Below are 21,178 nucleotides of genomic sequence, written 5' to 3' on the forward strand. Positions count from 1 at the left end.
TCCTGGAGGTGTTCAATAACCAGGTTGGATGGGGCCCTGGGCAGCCTGGTCTATTGCCAGATATGGAAGTTGGGGGTCGGAACCTGATGATCCTTGAGGTCCCTTCCAACCCAAGCCAGTATATGATTCTATGAACGACTCTATGACAAGGGATAGATTAAGACTACCCCCAACAAATTTCCACACAAAATTATACAAAGCTTTCCTGAAGCATGAAGGCCCACAGCAGCTGACAGGCAGGTGACACCGAGTTAAATATACAGTGATGCAGAGGGATCTCAGTGCTGACCTAGACAAGACAACGTCTTTAAGGCACAATTCCTTGAACACATACCAATCAACTGATACACAGAATCATTCTCAAGATCTTCCTGCTCCAAATTTTGTAGATAGAAAGAAAATTTTTGACAATACTGAAAAAACAAGTAGTAACTTACTGAGATGATTATCCAGAAAGTACCAAATCATGCAGTCTTTTTATTACAACATTTATTTTAGTATAGAAGGCACTTACAATACAGAAAGGAAAAAAAAAAAGATAGGCACTGAAAGTGCAGTTAGAATTAAAATGACAACAGTTCAACAGACAAAAAGAGCACCCTTCCCTGTTAACAATACAGCACACAGAAATGAAGCTATTGATGACCAGGTTTTTAAAACAGGGCGTTTTTTTTTTCTTTTTTCTGTTTTTAATAGGAAAAGATAAAGGCTGTTCTACTGCAAATTGAAATAAAAATAAAATTAAAAAAAAAAAAAAAAAGGAATCTCCTCCACACACCTGGAAAATGAATGGGAAGTTGGTGGTGGTTGCAAACACGGGGCCTTTTAGCTCCGGCACTGCAGGAGGTCCTGGTACATCTCAATGAGGTGAGCAGCCTCTCTCTGCCCAGAAAGCACAGCACCGTGGGTAGTGGAATAATACTTCCTGTGAGTGGCCTCCCCTGAAAACATCACCTGCATCGGCTGGAGGGGATAAGAAGAGTGGGAAAGCTCAGCAGAGCTTACTGAAAAGTATGCATGAGGCAAAAAGGAGATAATATTTTTGTGCCCTCCCACATCCCTCATGAACCAGTATGTTATAGGTGTTTAGAGGTGGCTACTGAAACCCCAGTATAGTGTGGGACAAGCATAGCACATCTGGGAACATCCAGCTCACCCTTCCTGTAATGCCTGCATATGGTTGTTGGCAGAGGTTCGGCACCATCCCAGCTCCCACAGCCTCAAACAAAGCTGCACAAGTCACCAAGCATCCAACTTCTGTGCTCTCTCTTCTCCCTGCTCCCCCAAATTACGGCTTTCTGGATATTTATTTGGGAATTGCAACTTCAGTAGGAAAGGCAGCCACATCTCAAAACCCACATCTTCTCTCTCACAGCTGGGTAGTTTAGTGCTGGGTCACTTTTGAGGATTTCAGATCCCTCTCTTCCTCAAGAATGAGTATGAAAGGTTCCTAAAGCTTCTGCTGTCTTTTTTAATAGATTTCCATGCTGACCAAAATTACATGGTGGCTCTGGGTGCTTGGATAACTGTTTGGAGGCTGCATATTCATCAGACATTGTCTCAGGATTTGGATGGAGTGAGTTTGGATTAATTTATTACTGCTCATAAGTTGAGCTGCAGTAATAATCTCCATGTGTGCTCTCACTCTCTTTAAGAAAGTGAAGGCAGTACCTGGGAAACAAATCTCTCTGTCCCCTGCCAATGCACGAGTCGCTCAGCCAAGGACTGGATTTCCATTACCCTCTCCTGCCAAAACATAAGGATTTCCTAATATGCTCCTCTGAAATATTCAGACCCAGCCATTAGCAGGGGTTATGCATTTAATGCTGTATATTCTGTGTATGCTTTAAATCAGAATAATTTTTCCTAAGGAGCTATGAACAAGCTAGTAATCCCAATCCCAATTTCAGAAGCCACCTGGATGCTCAGCTCTTGGTACTTCTTGAGAGAGGTAGGAATCCCAAGGTGTTGGGATTCCAGTCAGTAAGGAGGTAAAACCCTACATCCATCATTTGTCCAAATGGGTATGTATAAAAACATGGAAAACATACTACTGAAGGCCCCAACAGAAACTGTCTCTTTCAATCTGCCCCCCAGAAAACCCACTGCCCAGCATCATATTAGTCTTCTTGTCACTCAGCTGATTTGGGCCATACTTACAGTAGTTTTGGAGCTCTCAGCATAAGGCAGTGGCTTAGCAAGTTTCTCCACGTCAGCCCCACTAGACCCAACTTGGGTATAGGAATAGGATCCACGGAAATTGGGATTGCTGCCCCAGGAGGACCGCAGGATCCGACGAGGTTTTGGAATGTTTGGATTCCCTAGATGGAAGGCAAGAGGAGAAAAAAAGTGAGACTGCACTCAAGAGAAAACATCTGTGCAAGTTGTGAGTGGCTTGTATTCAAAACACATCCTGGCAGAGCCTACAGGCTACATGGAAGAGAACCTAAACCAGATCTCCTTTCTACTGCTATGTTCCAGGTATCTAAATAACAGAAACAGCATCGCTTTTAATTCCAGTCATCCACTCACAGCCTTACATTTTAGGAAAGATTGTTAAAACATGCAGAAGAGATTTGGGAGCTCCAGAGAACCCAGGACACTAGATAAGAATTCTAGATAAAAATATACAGCATTCCCTGTTTTCATTTAACTTTTAGACCCTGGTGGTGATCAAGCAATTCAATCTCACCTAATTTTAGGTATCTAACCGGGTGCCCACTCTAAACTGGATGATCAAGTAGTCTCATAAGAGATGCACCTCCAAAAAGAACAGCAACAAGATGAGAAGGCAAATCCTCCTTATGCAGGTGCATAGGCAAGCCTGTCAGAAAGTTCTCAAAGCCTGTATTGCTGACTCTTAAGTGCTACTCAGTCACCCCCCTAGAACAAATCTAAAATCCAGCAGACCCATTCTGCGGGGTGCAAGTGGCATGGAAAGGAGAATGATGTTGGGAGGAGGGTTTCTGGATTGTTTTAAGATTTCAATGTGGATGCAGGACACGGAGGTGAGGGGTACTTGAGAGAAAAAATTCTAAGAGGCAAAGTGTCTGAGAGTTCTCACAGCTTACACAGCTCCTGTGGCTGCTTCAGGCCCTGGCTTTGTAACATTTCAGCATGCTTAGCCTAGCACAAAGACAATCCAAACTCTACTTTCTTCATAATAGCTTAGAGTGGGAGATGCCCAGCTCTAAAGATTAGCTAGGTACTGTGCCATTTAGTTCTACTAAACAATTATTGCCTTTAATTCCTTAAAATCAGGAGCAAATTATTTCCTTGGTTCAGCTACCACTTTTTGGAGTACGATGTGTCTATCAGAATGATGAAATATAAGGCTGAAACACAGCAAAGGCACCTGGGTGGCTCGGTACTGTACCCTGTGAACACTTTCTAACCACTAATACACAGATCAAAATATGGCACAGACCAGCAAACAAATACACCCTACAAACAAAAAACACCCTATAAATGAATGTTGTTTCAGGACAAAGGCACTAAAACACGTTCCTCCAAGAATCATCAAAGCAAGAATGCTTGGGATGGAAGTGAAAGGCCCAAGGGAATCTGAGAATAGGGAGCTCTCAGATGCGTCAAGGAAATAAGTTATCTTGTTCTATTTTGAAGGGCTGTGGGAAAGCTCAAGAGAATACACCATGAACACCATTAGTGGACACGACAGCAAGCAGTCATCCATCGTGCTGTATTACAAAAAACAATTGTACAAGTAAAAGAAGTCTCTGCAATGGGCTGATGATGCTTCTCCTGTAGTTAGTGCACGTTCTTATATTCCATTGCCAACGTAGAGTCAACATGGAAAATGCCAGTAGAAAGATAGTTGATAGGATCATAACACACCCCAAGTTGAAAGAGACCCATAAGGATCATCAAGTCCAACTCCTGGCTCCACAAAGGACCAAAGAAACATAAAGTTTCTAGTAATGTAGAAACACTACAGGCAGTGAGATGATGGCTTGCTGGATAAGGCCACGTATTTGTGGCTGAATATATAAGGACTGAAATTTGTTAACAAAATAATTTGTGGAGTCATCAGCTCAACTAACAATGGTATTGTTAGTGTAATATTTGATAGAATAGTCATTCAAACTGGTAAAAGCAATAGCTTTGCATCTCTCTAGTGTTTCCCATGGATGATTGTGTGCCACATATACACAGGAGCAAACAGCAGCCTTCCCAGAAGGAAATTATTCTTCACATAACCACTTCCATCACAGGGGAAACCACAGCACAGCAACACAAAGCACACAGATACCTCTGCCAGCATGGACCTAAGGAGCCCTGGGTACTTTATATGGCAGCTGTGTAGAAGAGAAGCCAATCTCCTTCCTTAGCACCACATTGTGTGGTGCAGAAATCTCAGCTCTCCTGAGATCTCCTAAGGTTTTCCTTTAAAGTTCTCCAGCACACCAGACATGATGCAAGTGTCTCCTGTGCACCTCTTGTGCTGCTGTTTGCAACACAGAAACTACAAAGACTGGAAGATTCTTTCAAGGAATGTATTTAATTGGGCTAATTCAACCTGCTGTTACACAGATGGATAAACATGTGCCTTTGCCTACAGATAAAAGTAACAACCAGCACAGATGTGGAACCTTATAAGAACCGAGCACTCATTCACTGTCCAAACAGAGATAAAATGTCTAAAAAAAGAAATTAGCCTTCACTAAAATAGGACACATTTTTAATGCCACTGAGTCCCATTTGTGAAGCTATGGAAGATAAATTCACATACTTCCAACAGTCCTCTCTTCATTCTGCACATTCACTGGTTATGGGACTGATTATGAGACACTGAATCATCACAAAATCAACATATACCTATCAGTTAAGACACCCAAACTTAGATTATCTATCAGCAGAGCATCTAAAATCCCATCAATGCCAACAGAGATAGGTGGTACTATCCCTATACATCAGCATCCACAGACAGCAAAGGGACATCAGGACATCCCAGGTATCCACATAGTATGGCACAGCTCTGAAAAGAGATCCATTGCCTTTTGGAGAAATAGCAGGAGGACAGGCAGGACTCCTCAGGGCATCTCCAGCCTAAGCTTGGCAACTCAGAGGGAGCAGGCCTGCAATTATACCTTCTGGCATCTAATGCTCAGAACTTAGCCAACAAAGAAAGCAGAGCGAGGCCAATAATTGTCTGGAGGCATCCCATTTAATCAGATCTACAGGAGCCTGCAGCCTCCTGTCATCCAGTTGTGAAGAGCTCTAACTGTCAATGGTTCTCAGGCTAGAACAACCCCAAATGTTTTTATCAGCAAAGCCAGATAAGCCCCAGCACTAACCTGCAAGTGAAATTTAAGGTCATAAAAGTATGTTATCTTCTCTCAGAGAGAAATTCCCAGTATAATATAACACTCTAAAAGAATGGATTGACCGTAGGACATGTCCAACACCCTCTGAAGCCAATGAAAAGGGCTCCACAAGCAACAGACCAAGGAAGATCTGAACTACCTTACCAAAGAGCCTCTCTTTCCATCAAGTTCAGGGTCAAATCTGAGCTCCTGGGGAGCAATGGTAAAATTATGAACCCAAACAATTATCCCCCAAAAACTAACAGGTTTTGGGTTTGTTTGTTTGTTTTTTTTTTTTTTGGAAAAAGGTGGAACAAGTCATGTTATATAATGGGTGATTCAAAGACAGGTTGGAGACTTTTGCAGTCTTAAGCACAAAATGTTCACTGCAGGGTGAAGCTCGGTAATATTCCATGTGAATTTCTCCAGGGTTAGATAACCCAGGATTGGAGGTTGAGACAGAAATCATTCAGCTGAAGAGTCTGATGGACAGTGACCAGGTGCAGCATCAGCTGGAACAGCAACTGTAGCACGTACCAATGACTCAGTGCCAACTTATTTCCATTCCAGGAGGAAGAGAGGAACATCCAACACATACAAAACAATAACAGCAAAGGAGCACAACTAGGAAGAGGGAAAATAGAAGAGTATTCTCCCATCGGCCAAATTAAGACAAAGCCAAAGAATCAAGTCTCTTAGATAAACTGAGATGTTAAAAAAGAAAAAAAGAAAGAAAGAAAGAAAAAGGTGGTTAAGTGAGAAGAACTGCAGCAAACAAGGTTGTTTATACTCTTAGGGAGACGTCAGCACTAGAACTTGGCTTTAAAGCCTCCTGTTGTGTTTCCATAGAGCAGCAGCTGGCCTGCTGAAGTCAAGAGGAATGAAGGCATGTGTGTACTGCTACTGTAATGTAGGGATACCCAACACCACTGAAACAAACAGTTCAGGAAACAGAAGCTGCCTGGAGTTCAGCACTGATTCATCCTACTTCTCTGCAGGCTGCAGTAGAACCACAGGGTCATCATCCATCACGGATGTATTACTGAGAAGAAGGAGCCAAGGATTCAGTTTTGGTCCCTGCAATGGAGTTTCTGAAAACAAAGTCTAGCCAGTGTTTTCTAAAGAAACTACTCAAATGCAAAACCTCTTCTGGCAATGGTCAGCTATGCAGGCAGTCCTCAGCTTCCAGGTTCCCTTTTATAGATCTCTGCACTGTCAGCAGCAAATAGTCTGTAAATGCAGGGGAAAGCTACGCTTGTGAAGGCAAATTTCTTCAATTAACTGGAGACCATGGACAAGAGGTAAGGCTGGAAACTCACTGTGTGTTGAGACTTGGGTAGCATGAGGTAACAGATATGAATAGGTTAAGTGGGGGACTTGTTCCTAGAATAGCATAAAATATATCTAATCTTGGAGGACGCTGCTCTTACAGATACTTACAGTTTGTGATTAAACAAAGCAGAGGATGTGGAATCCTCAAGCACTTCAATCCACCACTTCCTGAGCTGGTTATCAGCCCCTCTGTATAAATAGCTTCCAGGCACACCCAAGCAGGAGGTATGCTGGAAGCACTTACCCAACCCAACCAGAGCAACATAAGATGCCAAAGAACTAAAAATTACTCTAGCACACTTCCTTCCTAATGGCTATTCAACACCCAACCCCCATTCTCCCTCTCTTCTCCACTCACCCAATGAACCAGGGCATGGCTGACCTGTAAATTTCCGTAGCATTTCGGTGCAGGTTTCAGCCACAGTTTCATCATCGCACTTCTCCATGATCAAAGCCTCTTCTCCACAGATCCAGCCACTCAGCACATGGCCGTACCGCTCAGGTGGGTAGAGTACATCGAAGCTGCAGATCTTCTTGTACCACAGCTCCTCGGGGTAAGTCAAACTCTCACTCTCCGCCTCATCTTCCCAGACAAATTGGATGCTGTTGCATTCAGAACTCCAAAAAGGCTCTTCGAACTCAAGGAAAATCTTGTCAGTGGTATTGATGCCCAGTTTCTCAATGGCCATCACCTTCTCCTCGGGCAAGCGGGGATGGAACAGGCTTTCATGGCGTTTCTTCAAGACTCCCAGGGACACGGTCACAATGACGTGGTCAGCTGGGATAAACTCACAGTCCTCGCACTCCACGAAGACATTGGAGCCCTTGTCCTCCTCAGGAAGGTCACTGTTATGGTCAGCCACTCTCTCAATCTCCTTGCTGACCGACTGGTTCCAGTGGATGCATTTGACCGGCTTGCGGAGCTGAATGACAGATTCAGGAATGGAACGGGCTAAAATCTCCACGATTTTAATGAAACCACATGGAATGATGTGATGAGCCCCAGGGATCTCCGTCCATTCCCCGAATTCGCTGAGCGAGACCTCATCCATGCTGTGGGAGCTGCTCTCACAACTCTCTACCTAAGGAAAAGCAACACAGAAGCAACGTTGCCACAGAGCAACTCACTGCAAGGGCAAAAAGCAGATGCTTAAGCTGGGAATCCTGAATCCCCCTCTTAAAGCACATTATTGTCACTAGTAAAAAAGTGTTCTGCAAGATCTGATGAAATCCGTTCCTTAACTTTGCTTCTAGTTAGAGAAACCACTTTGCTATGATCACAAGCTGCATTGGCCTTGGTTTCATCGGCCACAGTTCCATCAGCCATGGTTAAGAGATGATGTGTCTTCTGATGACACTGGGTTACAGTTCTGACTGTCTCCTAGCATTAAAAACCCACAGCCCTGTCCAGGACTTGCTGTTTGGCGCTCCCACAACAGAAGCTGGAGCTGTGTTAATCAAATGCTCTTCCCCATGTTAATAAAGAGCCTCTTGAGGAGCCAGGAAAAAAATCTGGCAGCTATTTCTGCTGTCTGCAGCTTTCAACATGCTGTCAGTCAGCAATCAGCAAGCTCACTATCTGCAGGAGGTGGCAGGACCCAATACAGAAGGAACTAAAGGAGACAGGAAAGGGAAATGTCAAGATGTGAGACACTTGCAATTGGTTCTCTTGATGCGATTATCAAAACTTTAGATCCACAACCTGTAGGTCAATGTTAGCAAGAGTATTAGATATAGATGCAGCTTGCATCAATCCCTCAAACAAAGGCAGAAATGTTTGGTTTGCCTCATGATAAGTTTCTAATAACGATGCAGGACACAGCAATCTAAGAATCTTCAAATCACCATGATTCCCACATTGCAGTTCTTTAAGCATTTTAGATGAAGGGAACTTTACAGTTCCATGTCTTACCCTTTCACCCATTTTCCAGGCGTTTCCACACTTTGAAGACTACCTTTGGAAGCCTGGAGCACCCTGATGCAGGGCAGGAATCTCCATGCTGGGCTAAGATGTGCAAACAAGTCAGATAGCTTTTTAGGAAAAGGTTAATATTGCACTAAGTAGTTCACAGGCTGCTCCTAGGACTGTGTCAAGACAGTTGCCCCAACCTGAGCATTGCAGAGCGTTTTTAGGAAAGGATTAAGCAGGAACTGCCACTGGGCCACACTGCCAGCAGGTCTTGAAGATCTGTCCTCTGAGTCTGCTGTGCTTCTACCCCATCCGTGCCACTCAGGGTCAGTACTGCTGGACTACAGCACAGATTTGTGCCCTGGTTCACACAACAGGGCCACTCGTCTGGAGATGAGTGACTCATTATGGAGATAACAAACAGTGATGGCTGTTGGGTTATTTCAGTCATGAAGGAAAAGTGCAAAACAGTTAACAAGGAGAAAAACAAGCAGCTACCAAGACCATGCTTCAGCTGAAATACTGGTTAATCCTCACTTTCTCAGCAGCCACTCTGATCTGAGAGCCTTAAGTCTCAGAAGCTTTATTGTTCTCAGGTATTTATATGAGAAAAGATTTGCAAGAGCTGCAGAAAAGTCTTTGGCTGTAGCAACCTGTAGAAGCCACAAATGCCACCACCAAAAAAAACCAACCAACAGGAGTGCATCAAATGAATAACATCATCTGCATGAATAAAATAGTAAGTGACTAGTCATTAGGTAATAGAGCTGCCACACTGTACAAGTTCTTCATTTAGGATTCTGAGATATCAGAAAAGTTTTATGATGCCTGAGTTCAAATCTCAGCTTTATCACAGACCTCTTGGGATACTCTTTAAGTCTTTATCTCTGTTTCAGCTTCCCACCTAGTAACAGTGAATACCACATACTTACCCATGTGACAGAATGCCGCCTGGCTCCCCTGTCTCATTTCATAAGCCTTTAAGCCATTATAATTGAAATAGGAATGACTGTTACACTTTACTTGCGGAGTGCTTGATGCAGCATTAACTCCTCATCCCACAGAGATCTCATTTAGGCCAAGGCATCAAGGAGATAAAAAGAACTAGGGAAGCCATGAGGAAAGATGATTAGGACATTGGTTTATACAATCTGCCTTTGACTTTTTACTTTACCTTTCAAAATGCTTTCCAGGGATTTCTTCAGCAAATTACTCATACCAAAGTTACATTTCTTCTGGTCTCTGAGATATGGGCAGAGGCAGAAGGGGATAAAAGATACTTGGTGGGATCATGGGGTGCCAAGTGTAAGGCACAAGACAATACAACACTAAAAGAAGATGACAACAGAGTAGCTCCAGGTGTAAGAAAACCTTAAATCAGACTAGAAGATTTAACATGGCCTATGAAATCCCATTCTAAAAGCTAGAAAGTTAAGAAAAAAAGCAACAAATGCATTGTTTCCTACAGCCCACTGCCTTAGCATATGTCTCAAGAGGAAAGGTTGTCCACATAAACAAAAAACTGCCCAACACACAGTGATTCCTCAGTGATGGGACAGTGAAAATAGTAGTAAAAACAATGAAACAACGATGTGTACACACACCTTAAGGTACTGCTGGATCATGGCTAGTTTCAACCTCTTGACAGCTTCTGTGTCATCTGGATCAGCCTTGACACGTTTGCGGACTACGTCCCGTGTGAAGACGCCCACACTATTCTGGCTCTCAGCATTGACTGGTTTACCTCGTTGGAAGAACTCCTGAGTCAGGTTATAGACCTGTAAGAGATGGGTTAGGAAAATGGACATCATGATTCACAATAGCATCCAAGCCCCCATGCAGGACGCTTTTTCCTCCATCCAAATCCAGCATGTTCAGGTTAACTTCCCTTGCTAACCTCAGAGATTTAGTTCATTGCACACTCTGCTCCAACACCACGTGTGACTGCACCCACAGCTGTGCTGGGTAGAAGGAAGGAAACAAGACTTCCATCCAGGCAAAGACAAATGGCCTAAGATAATCACCCTTACTCGCCAGCAACAGTCTAGTCACTGTAAAGTCATTAAGTTAATATTAACTGACTATTAAGTTATTATTTATTTGAACAAGTGTTTTCTATCACTTGCAGAAGAGCAGGTGAAGTAGTCCATTCAAAGTCCTCTTCCATCTCTGTGTCCAGGTGCAGTCCCAGATTCCTGACATTTTTCAGCTCTGGATTTCCACTTAAAAGCAAGAAAACAACCATCCACCTTGGCCACCTGCTTGTGGCTGTCTGGAATAAGTCAGTATTTCTGCCTCTTAAGACTCCCAGAAGAGCATGCAGTTGAATCACAGCCCTTCATCTCAGTGGAAAAACACTGAGGAATCTTTTAACAGAGGAAGGCTTTTAAAAGGTGCCTCCCGGAAAGGCAACTCATCCCATTACTAACTTGTTTGCCCAGAATGAGTCACCATCCCTGGAGGCTGGGGACATGGTTAGTGGGCATACTGATGATGGGTTGACCTGATGATCTTAGAGGCCTTTTCCAACCTTAATGATTCTGTTCTGTCTCACTTATATCATACCACGAAGGGTGCACGGTGCTCTTACAAGTAGAGAGGCAAGATCTCTGCTCAGTGAGTTTTTCTCATCTAAGTTGGTTTGACTAAAACTCATCATCTTTTTTTGGAGACAGATGAATTAGGCAAGCTGAGGGCTTCAGCTCATAAATAAGTGCTTGGCAGACAGCTAGCTGTCCATCAAAAGCTCCAACAGCTTCTCATTGTCTACTGATACAACTAATTAATCATGCTCTAGCTTCCTTCACCTCAGTGCTCCTCAGAAGCTTGATTTTCTCTGGGCTTTTAGGAGTAATGTGAATTTCAGGAGACAAAACGGAAGAATAATGAAGATGGGAAGGCGTTGAGAGAAAACATACAGGAGTGGTAGGAACAGGAAAGAGTGTAGGTCTGTGAGTAAATGGAGGAAAGAACAGATGAGGACAAGTAACGAATGAGGAGAAAACTGACAAAGAAAGTATAGGGAAAAGGGAAAATAAATTGTAAGAATAAGGAAAATGAGTAGAGGTGTTGAAGATAAGTGAGACTTGCAGACACTGAGACATAGAGCCTCTCCAAGGAGATTTCCAGGTGAGAAAGGTGGAGACCAATGCCGTTTACAAAACAAATGCTTCCAGCAAAAGAAAAGGAATGGTATCTTCTCTATCTTCTAGAGACAGCAATAGAATTTGACAGTTTCAGCAGCCCATTACTCTCAATCTATAGATTTCCAAGGCCCAGACCATCACCAGCAAGTACAAGCTGCAAGGACCTTGCGTCAACACAGCTCAGCTTCCATAAGCTGATTGCACACTATAAGCAGATAACGCGTTCGCAAGACAAGCAAAGCTGTGTTAAAATCCAGCTACCATTTGGCCAAAAGGATATGTGAGCCATGGGTATGTTTTTATTAGCTGTTGTACTCTTCATTGCCCAACAAAGAAAAGAGCAGAAATGCCCAACTCATTGTGCTGTGAGTCACCAAGGAGAGTTGCTCCTATGGATGTCATCCCATCAATCAGATAATGAATGAGCATGATTGGCACCCGGATTTATTATTTTTTTTCCTCAGAATCCCTGTTATTTCAGTGCTTTTATCCATTGTCAGGAAAGAAGCATAATAATAAATGACAGCAAATCCCACATTAAGACATCCTACATCTGGGTTAAGGCAGTAAAATTAGCCCAAAAAGCACATCTGCAAGAGCTATCAGCAGAAGCACAAGAAGTAGAATATCTCAAGCAACTACACATTTTAGGCACATTTCACCCCTAGTTCTGAGGATTTACATTCAATCCTGAGGTTACATGGGATGGAAGATCAAATCTTAAAGTATGAATAGGTGTTAATGAAAAGGGTATGATCCTACAATGGCTTCACTTTTTCTGTCTCCTTTCTGACTTGCTTGGAAGTATCCAATAATAGGGGTTTCTGAAGGGAACGTGGGCTCTACCAAGGATGTCCTCTCTATTACCTACACATGTTTACTACGTCAGTGCTCACATACCACAGGAAGAGGCAGTCTCTTAGGAAGAACAAATCTAAAGAAAGAAGCTTCTCAGGGCTGAAGGAGATCAGGAAAGCACTTCCCAAGCCACACTCCTTCCTGTCAGTGCCAGTGATGATCCATAGCATTGCCTTTTCCTCACTTGGCTTAATAACTCAAGTGATTTAATCCTGGATCAGCCCTAAACCTTGATGGAGATAGGCTCATGTTGTTACTAGGCCAGACATCTGCCAGTGCAAAAGAAAGGCAGGGAGGGAACTCTGACTGTTGGTGGCCCTTTGGTCCATCTCTCTAAATAACACAACATGCTGGAGCTTAACTGGAGATGGCACAAAGCCCAACACAGGGTGGGGGTGAGAAGGGTGGAAAACTTTGTCATTCTTTGGCTGCATCCCTCTCCTAGTGCACAGGAGAAAGCTGAGAGATAACAAGGCCATTAATTAGCTGATTGTTAAAGAGAGAGTTCCTGAGAAGCAGTTCTTTAGGGACCATGCCCTAACTGAGAAGTCTAAGTAAAAATCAGGCTGGCCAGTAGAATGCAAAACACATGGGCAAGCATAGTGCATTTAACTGAAGTTCACCACCACCCTCCCATCCTTCACAAATACCTGGGAATTAGCCATAAATGCTTGTTTGCAGAGGACAATGAGGGCTAAATAGTGACAGAAGTGACCCATCTTAACTCCAAGATAGGCTGTCCTCAGTTACACTTTTCCCTATGCACACACAGACACTCAAGCTGCATACATAACCCCATCCTTCCCACTCCTGTCCCTTTTCCTTGTAGGTCACACATAAGGAAACAGAGTCCTAAACACTTCCCAGCCCCAGGTTCCCCAAATTATCCTATCCAGAGCAGAGAGAAAGATGGGAAAATCAAGAATGTGTGGCATCACACCCTGGTGAACCACCTAGTGGCACTGAGGGACATGGTTAGTGGGCATGATGGTGATGGGTTGATGGCTGGACTTGCTGATCTTAGTGGTCTTTTTCAGTCTTAATGATTCTATGATTCAGTGCTGGTGCACAACTTTTGCTCCTTTCTTTGAGGGCAAATGGACAACGACCCTGAGCAGTGCCAGTGCTGCACAGTGTAAAGTCCGAGACAGTCTTAAAACAACAGTTGTTCTCAGCTAAGACAGACTCTCACAGGGAACTTTCTGCTATAAAACGAAGATGGCCCAGCTTCCTTGTCACCAGATACAGGCTTCTGTGAGGCATCCTTTCAGCTGTTAGAAATCCAGGCTACTGCAAACAAAAAGAAGCAAAACTACATAGAAGCAGAAGCCAGCCAAAAAAGATTGGATAAGTGCCTGGAAAAAGCCTTAGGACTCTCCAGATGAATTTGTGAGGCTAAGCTGGAGTTACTGGGATGCAATGCTATTCACATTAGAGGAATTCAGCAAGCAGAGGGAGACCTCACCTTGTTGGCTGCAGCCTCAGTGACCCCATATCTCCAAGTGAAACACTTGAGGGAGATCCTCTGTGCTACGCACTCACTTGAATTTGGTATCCAAATGACAAAATAACTAAGACTAGAGAAATACACACTGAGAAACAGAGATGGAGGCACACACAGAGCCCAGGCACATGGCTGCAGTAAAAGGAGAGCAGTCTGAGAGCATGGGAAGCAAGCATGCTGTGCAGGGGAAAGCAAGCATCTGAAGCTGTGACAAATTTAGCCCCTGTCCATTCAGGACTACATTTTCCACTGTTAATGCCAGTGCTCCATCCCTGATTAGGCTTTGCATCTTTTTTTTTTTTTTCTTCTCCTTTTTAAGTCAGGACAGCTTGTGTCAGTCACAGCCTTTGCTGTACGAGTCTTTTCTACAGGGGGAGATGCAGCCTGAAAGATAGCACAAGATGTTGAATCAAGGCTCCAAGAAGGGTCTGGGAGCTCCTATAAGGCAGAGCAGGAGCCTGACCACAGGGTTTGGTGATTTGTAAAATGATTGTTTGTGTTGGACAACTTCACAGTATTCTAACACCTAAAATACTACCTCCTAAAAGTGAAGAGTGGCAGAATTGAAGACTAAATTTCTACTGTTCCTCCCCAGCACCCACTTCATCTCCAGAGAAAACAACAGGGTATTGGGCATCTGGGACCAAAAAGAAGTTGGAATGGACTCTTGTGAAAATGCAAAAAAAAAAAAAAGGAAAGAAAAGAAAAAAGCAAGAGTGGGGTAGGAAGGAGGAGAGGAAAAAAATAGAAAAACACCAGGCTGACTCAGCACATGTAAACAGAAACATTCCCTGCATTTATGTCAGAGGAAAAGGTTCCCAAAGCCGCCTGCATACTGCACATGTTCCTGTCTTTCCCCTCACTGAGGCATTTGTATATAGACATACAGCCTTTTTAAGTGGTGATTTTCAGGAGGTCAGAGAAACCACTCTTCCTGATCGGTGCAGGGAAGAGCTCGGTCCGCCCTGTTAACTCACCACAGATTGTCCAATCTGACTCCCTGGAACAAGAAGCTAAATAAAAACATGGGTTGCCCTGCAAGAAATTTGAGCACTCTTTGAGAGACTGAAGAGAAAGCAACAGCAGTCAGAGGCTGCCTGATGTCCTCTCCTTGGGTAAGCTGTCCCTTGTAAATTCTTTATTGCAGAGAGTAGCTGTAGACATTTTTACAGTTCATAAATGTGAAACCATTCTCTGTTTCCTAGCAATAAAGATATCCTGTGGCAATGATAAGCTAATTACACACTGCGTACAGAAGATTAACTTTAAATGTGTTGTTCTCTCATGTCGCTGGCTGCCTCCTTTTTCTTGCTTTAAAAGGAAGGGCAGATTTAGCAAATTAATCATTTTTAAAACACTGACACCTTGTTACAGCTTTTATCTTATTGACCGTATCTCAAAGCCAAGCTCTCATCTTTGTACTCCTTTTCCTTTCAGAGTCAGCACCTGATACCCTCCCTTTGGTGGAGACTTTCTTAATCATCTCTGAGATAGGATAATCACTGAGCAGTGCAAGGAGTTGGTGGAGTTCTATTTACATAAATAATGCTGCTCACTGAGGTATTTTCACTTATTTCCCCCTTCTCTTCGATTCTTATATGCTGTTATTCTTGCTCCACACGTTTTACCCATCTTTCATTCTGGCTGTTTGTGGTTCTGCTTTGACCCAGTAGTCTGAAAAAGCAGTTCAGATGAATTATCCCCACTTAATTTGTCCAGAATGATCTCATTTCCATGCTGAATTACTAAGTAATTCCATACTGGATTCCTAAGATTGCTAAATTTCTCCCATAATGAGGTTTCTTTGAAATTCCTATGACTTTTCTCTAAAACTGAAATAATTCTGTGCCATCTCATCACAGATTGCAGTTTAGAGCCCTAGGATATATTACTAAAACTCTTTCCAAGTGAAAAATCCCCATCCCTCCTCCACATTCAGTTCTTAATAATTCTTTAAAGGCTACAGTGATTTTTCTCTTGGAGACTTTCTAAATTTTGATGGACAGATTTTTAAACAGAAACTATCCAAGGGTAATCTCACTCTACTGTGTGTTTATCCATGCATCAAACACTATGAAGTTCATTGTCAGATGAAAATCTGAAGGTTGTGGGCATGCCTACAGACTGATGAAAATAATAATGTTTGGCTGTGATTTGGATCACAACAGTGTTGCCCAGTTATATCAACGTAAAGTTGGTGATTCTTCTCTAAGAATTTAACACTGGCTTACAGCTTCTTCAGTAGAACTTAATCTTTCCACTAAACATATATTTCCATTTCCATCTTGCAGTCTCCCTTTTTATATTTTTAGGTTCTGTATGTGTAGTTGTGTGGGTTTTTTTCCTCTTTGGCTCTTCTACCACATCCTGAAGTCATCTTCTGTTCAGTGTATATGAGGAGATCAGTAAACAATGAACAAAAAAAAGTGAGAAAGACTTTAAACCAAAGCCAATGCTGGCCTGAATCTACAATAAAGATGTCCTTTTCCTTCTGATGCAGGAAAACTTGCAATTCCTATGACACTGAGTTGACTTTGGCACACTACACTGTACACTATGGTATTTATAACATCAATAAAATGTCAGAGGGCTACAATGTTTAGCTGGTTGTTGCTAAGCTTTTGCATTCTGCTTTGTTTAGTAATTTGATACCTCCTTTACCCTTTTCATTAAGTAGCAACTTTCTAGAGCAAATGATTGGGTCTCCCCAGCAATCACTGGAAGCAACTAAATTGACGTCGTGGAAAAATTGCTCAACAACAGCAGTAATCCCACACCAGAGACACATGGGTTGTACTTAAGATGATGAGCAAAAACTTAGGGTTGATTTTTTGAAAAGAAATTCAAGACATTATTGGATTTCTACCTCTGTAGAAATAGCCTTGGCTCCCAGCGTTTCATGCAGAACTACAAGCTGAATACCAACCTCGTTGTATAAATCACTGAATTCTTCAACCACATCTTTTGGGATCCTTTGCCCATTGTTGGTAAGGTGATAAGCCACCCCATTCTTGGAGTAAAGACTGATCCGGCCAACGCTTCTCTCACCATCAGTAGTCTCTTCAAGTAAACCATTGTCTTCTGCTAGATGATAGACTGGGTTTCCATGTGAACCATGAATCCACGTAGCTCCCAGTTCAAAAGTGGCGTGCCCTGCAGGACAGTAAATAAAGCACACTAGTTTTGGAAGCACATTTTTTTGAAAGCATGAAGGGATGCTTCCAACAAAGATACATTACAGTGACACTCTTCTGATACTTAAGGTGAAATACAGAATCCTTTAAGTTCCCAGTTCTTACCATCATTGTTGTCAGCTGCTCTACCTTTGCTACCCTGCCTGTCTAAGTCAACTCCTCTAATCCTAAAACCTGAGAACATAACTGAACAGCAGAGGATGTACTGCTTGTGTTGAAGTTTAAGCTGTGTAGCAGTGAAGAGCTGGGGAGGGAGAAAAAGAAAAGAGCTGTAAGGAGCCATGCTGCAATACTGCAAGATATGAGGACACATAAGATGATAATTACATAATATAGAAAGAGAATCAAATAATTATTCATGTTGGAAAAGACCTCTAAGATCAAGTTCAACCGTCAGCACATTACCACCATGCCCAAGTAGGAGAGAAAGAGCATATATAGATTACCTAAAGATTTCAAGTACCTGCTGTACTGTAGAGGAGGGGAAGAAAAGCACCAACAGCAGGGAGCAGGAAGAAAAACTGGGACTGCTCTGGGACAGCAAGACTGATCTACAAACTGAACCCATTCCCGTAATTAAAAATGAAAGTTATTTACAAATATGGTTTGTGTTACAGTTGTTTAATACTCAGACTAAATGAAATAGAAAAATGCATTTCCATTCCCCAAATGAGGGAACAGATCCTATTTTACTACAGATACCCTCGAAAATTTCTATCAGGTTCTTTATAAGCTGCAGTTTAAGCATCAAATACATTTTACCTTCAGCACTGCTAGCAAAACAGAAAGTTTGGTCAACTCCACTGTCCTCCTTTCCTTATGACCAACAGAGTTTGAACCAGCACTGGGCTGATGGCACAAGACAACTGGAAGGAGGTGCTGAAAATAAGCTAAGGTCATGTCTCTTACCCACATTTTTACAGATTCTCAGAATCCTGCAGCAAAGTTTAAGAGAGCAGCATCCCAGTCAACAGCACACTGTGCAGCTCACTCTGCAAAGGTGTGCAAATGCCTCATTAAGTGGGATGCTAATAGGATCCAGCTTGATAAAGGAAGGATCACGCAGTTAGCAGTCATCAGATGCTGTTTAAGATGTAAATTGATGCTCAGCTAGAAAGCCACTGCAGCACCATACTCACGCAGTCAAGTTTAATAGGTGAAAGCTTCAAGAAACGTGGCTGAGACATTGCCTGAAAGAGAAACTCTATAATCTCATTTTTCTGAGCAGACAACAGCCTTGTCATTAAATAGCACAACTGTCCTTCAAAGTACACATCTGAAGACTTGAGTTCTACATGTTCCTTATGTGCATCCTTATGTGTGCCTTATGTGCTCCTATCACAAAGTGTGGGGTTCAGAGCGTGCAGCATCCAGGCACAAAGATGAATACTGAAGACACTGCAAACCCTAACGTGGTCCCTGCACACCCAGCCTGGTGGAAATGACTGCTGTACATTGGCAGCCAAAGGTACAAAGCTCATAAATATTGCATGTGGCAGTCACCTCATTAAGGCAATCCTCCTGCGAGTCATCACATGCCAGATCAGTAGCAGGAATAGTGCCTGCTGCGTTATGTCAGGAGCTTGCTCTCTGCAACACTAACAATCTTCCTGCATGGAGCTCTTATTTATGGAGACATCTGAGCTTTGAAAGAAGAACATATTGGTGCTCAGTTGCATGAATGATGCATTGCTATTTTCAGTAGCTGCACGGAATGTCATCAAATACCAACACATTGAAAATAGTCATTCTTGCCTTCTTAGAAACGCACAATCATCTCCAAGTGGATAAGCTAGTCGTTACCTAATGTAAGTTATACAATCAATTATTTCAAAGTGTAAAATTAAAGGACACATTTTTTAAGCAGAGAAAGTTAATTTATAAAAGATTTTTGTTTCAAGATTAATTCTACTTGGAATGAATCCATCCATACAACAAAAATAAAGTCTACTTCCTACTCTGCAAATGACATTACTGAGACACAAGCAGCAGTCAAAACAGGCCCGTGCACAACAATAATACACCAGAGCAGCAGTTTTCCAAAGGAATGCACAGATTTCATATCAAGCCTTCTAACTACGCACAGGAACTCTCCCATTTCCCTTTGAAGCCCTGACTATTCCTTGCGTATCCTGTCGTGAAATATCTGCAGTGGGGACAGATGTCGTGGCTCTTGTACAAGAAACACACAGTCCAGAAACAGAAACCCTCTGCCTCACCTGTCCTAGAGGGTTCACCTGTTCTGTTGAAGATTTAAAGCAGATCTTCAGGGAAATGTAATTTAAATGCCATTTAGACAAGCAGATCAAAGTGGTCACATGTTGAAGACCCAGAATAACCACTTTTGTAACCATTTTTGGAAGTTTTAGACAGTTCAGAAAAATGAGCAGGTCTTGCATGCCCCAGGTGCAATCTTCAGAAGTCTTCAGAAGTCTGCTGTTTGGAGCAGTGTGGAATGGAAAAAAAATAGAGCTCAAGATTATACTGACCTTTTACCTTGTATCAGCAAATAGGGAGGTTGTAGGCATTGCTGCTTCTGAAGACTTCACCACTCAACACAGCTCCAAAATCATTTAGCTAAAGGGAATGTGAATCTACAAAGCATGCAAGGGCCAGAACATGCTCCCACCGTGGTGGGAAAGAATTGCAGTCAATACAGTCAATTCCTATACAGTATAATCTTGATAATTTGAAAAAGATCATTTGAGTTGGAAGGGAGCTTTAAAGGTTCAATGCCTCTCTCCTGCAGTGCACAGGGACATCCACAGCTCCATCAGATGCCCAGAGCCCCATCGTGCCTGACCTTGAGCATCTCCAGGAATGCCTCACATTAGATTAAGTGATAACCAAGTGGAAGTAACTTCCCAAGCAAAGGTAAAGAGATGATGAGTAACTGATGAAGGTGTCCAAAGAGAGAACAGCTCTCTCTGCTAGTAGCACAGAATTATTTTGCAGGTGCACTGACAAAATTATATATTGCTCCCTGAAGATTTCAGATCTTTGACACTTCCCTTCTCTTGCAGACACGATCCAGGATATTTTTAATACAGTGTATTGTGTGTAGAGTACACACTTCCCATTTTAAGCTCTATGCCAAGTCTCAGCAGAACGTAAAGTGCCCTATTCAAACCCTGGAAATCAGTTTTGCCTTTTTATTCATTTCCCTTCTAAAAGTTCATAGGACATCGCTGTTTATTTATTGTGATGAGTTTATAGGGTAAAATATAGAAAGTGATGTTAGATTAAAAAAAAAAAAGAGGCCAGCAAGAGGCCAAATCTAAGAAATATACAGTGATATCAGAAACAGAACGAGTTAACTGAAATTAGGACAGCAGTTTAGTAGAAGCAAAGAGTTTTTTGTCTCTTATGGAGAAGAGACAAGCAATGCCCTCATAGATACCAAGGCAAAGTTTCACTGACTACTGAGCTGCAAAGGGCTACACTTATCATACCATATCATAGAATGGCCTGGGTTGAAAAGGTCCTCAAAGATCACCAAGTTTCAACCCCCCTGCCATGGGCAGGGTCACCAACCACTAGACTAGCTTGTTCCACTTGTTCCAGTACTTTGCATTTACAAGATTTTACAAGCCCTCCTAACTGACTTGAGAAAGGAAGCCACAGAATTAGGAAAGTAGGAAGCCAGTATGAAAGGATACACTGAAGAGGGTTTTCCAGCAGCCTGATTCACAGGGAGCAGTTCTATAGGGAATGTAATGGGGCTATCAGTAAAACAGAATAGCACTGAGCTTGCCCCTTTGCTGCCATGTAAGTCACAGAGAAAGAGACTACCTAGAAGATTTACTGATTGCTTCTAGTCAGCGGTCAAGCTGAAAACAGTGGTGCAAGCTGTCCTTTACAGTTACTTAATCATAGAGCTGCTTCTATAGAGTGTTATCATCAGTAAGACC

The 21,178-nt window shown here is 42.6% G+C and overlaps 1 protein-coding gene across 7 annotated transcripts in view; it reads right to left on the reverse strand.

The window, feature by feature from the left end:
- Positions 1–471: 471 nt before the first annotated feature.
- The window catches only part of SMOX (spermine oxidase), a 100,596-nt gene continuing 79,889 nt past the window's right edge, over positions 472–21,178 (reverse strand). For 6 of the 7 annotated variants that reach the window (XM_090139889.1, XM_090139890.1, XM_090139887.1 and 3 more), the window contains 5 exons: positions 17,000–17,226; positions 10,170–10,343; positions 7,015–7,738; positions 2,161–2,321; positions 472–963 (listed from right to left, as the gene is read on the reverse strand). In XM_090139889.1, coding sequence (XP_089996015.1) covers positions 826–963; positions 2,161–2,321; positions 7,015–7,738; positions 10,170–10,343; positions 17,000–17,226 — 1,424 coding nt within the window. In that variant the 3' untranslated portion in view covers positions 472–825. The remainder of the gene's footprint in view (positions 964–2,160; positions 2,322–7,014; positions 7,739–10,169; positions 10,344–16,999; positions 17,227–21,178) is intronic. The other variant, XM_031588175.2, reaches the window with a different exon arrangement.

The sequence above is a fragment of the Phasianus colchicus genome, chromosome 4 (assembly GCF_987193195.1).
Source record: "Phasianus colchicus chromosome 4, bPhaCol1.hap1.1, whole genome shotgun sequence".
Taxonomy (NCBI): domain Eukaryota; kingdom Metazoa; phylum Chordata; class Aves; order Galliformes; family Phasianidae; genus Phasianus; species Phasianus colchicus.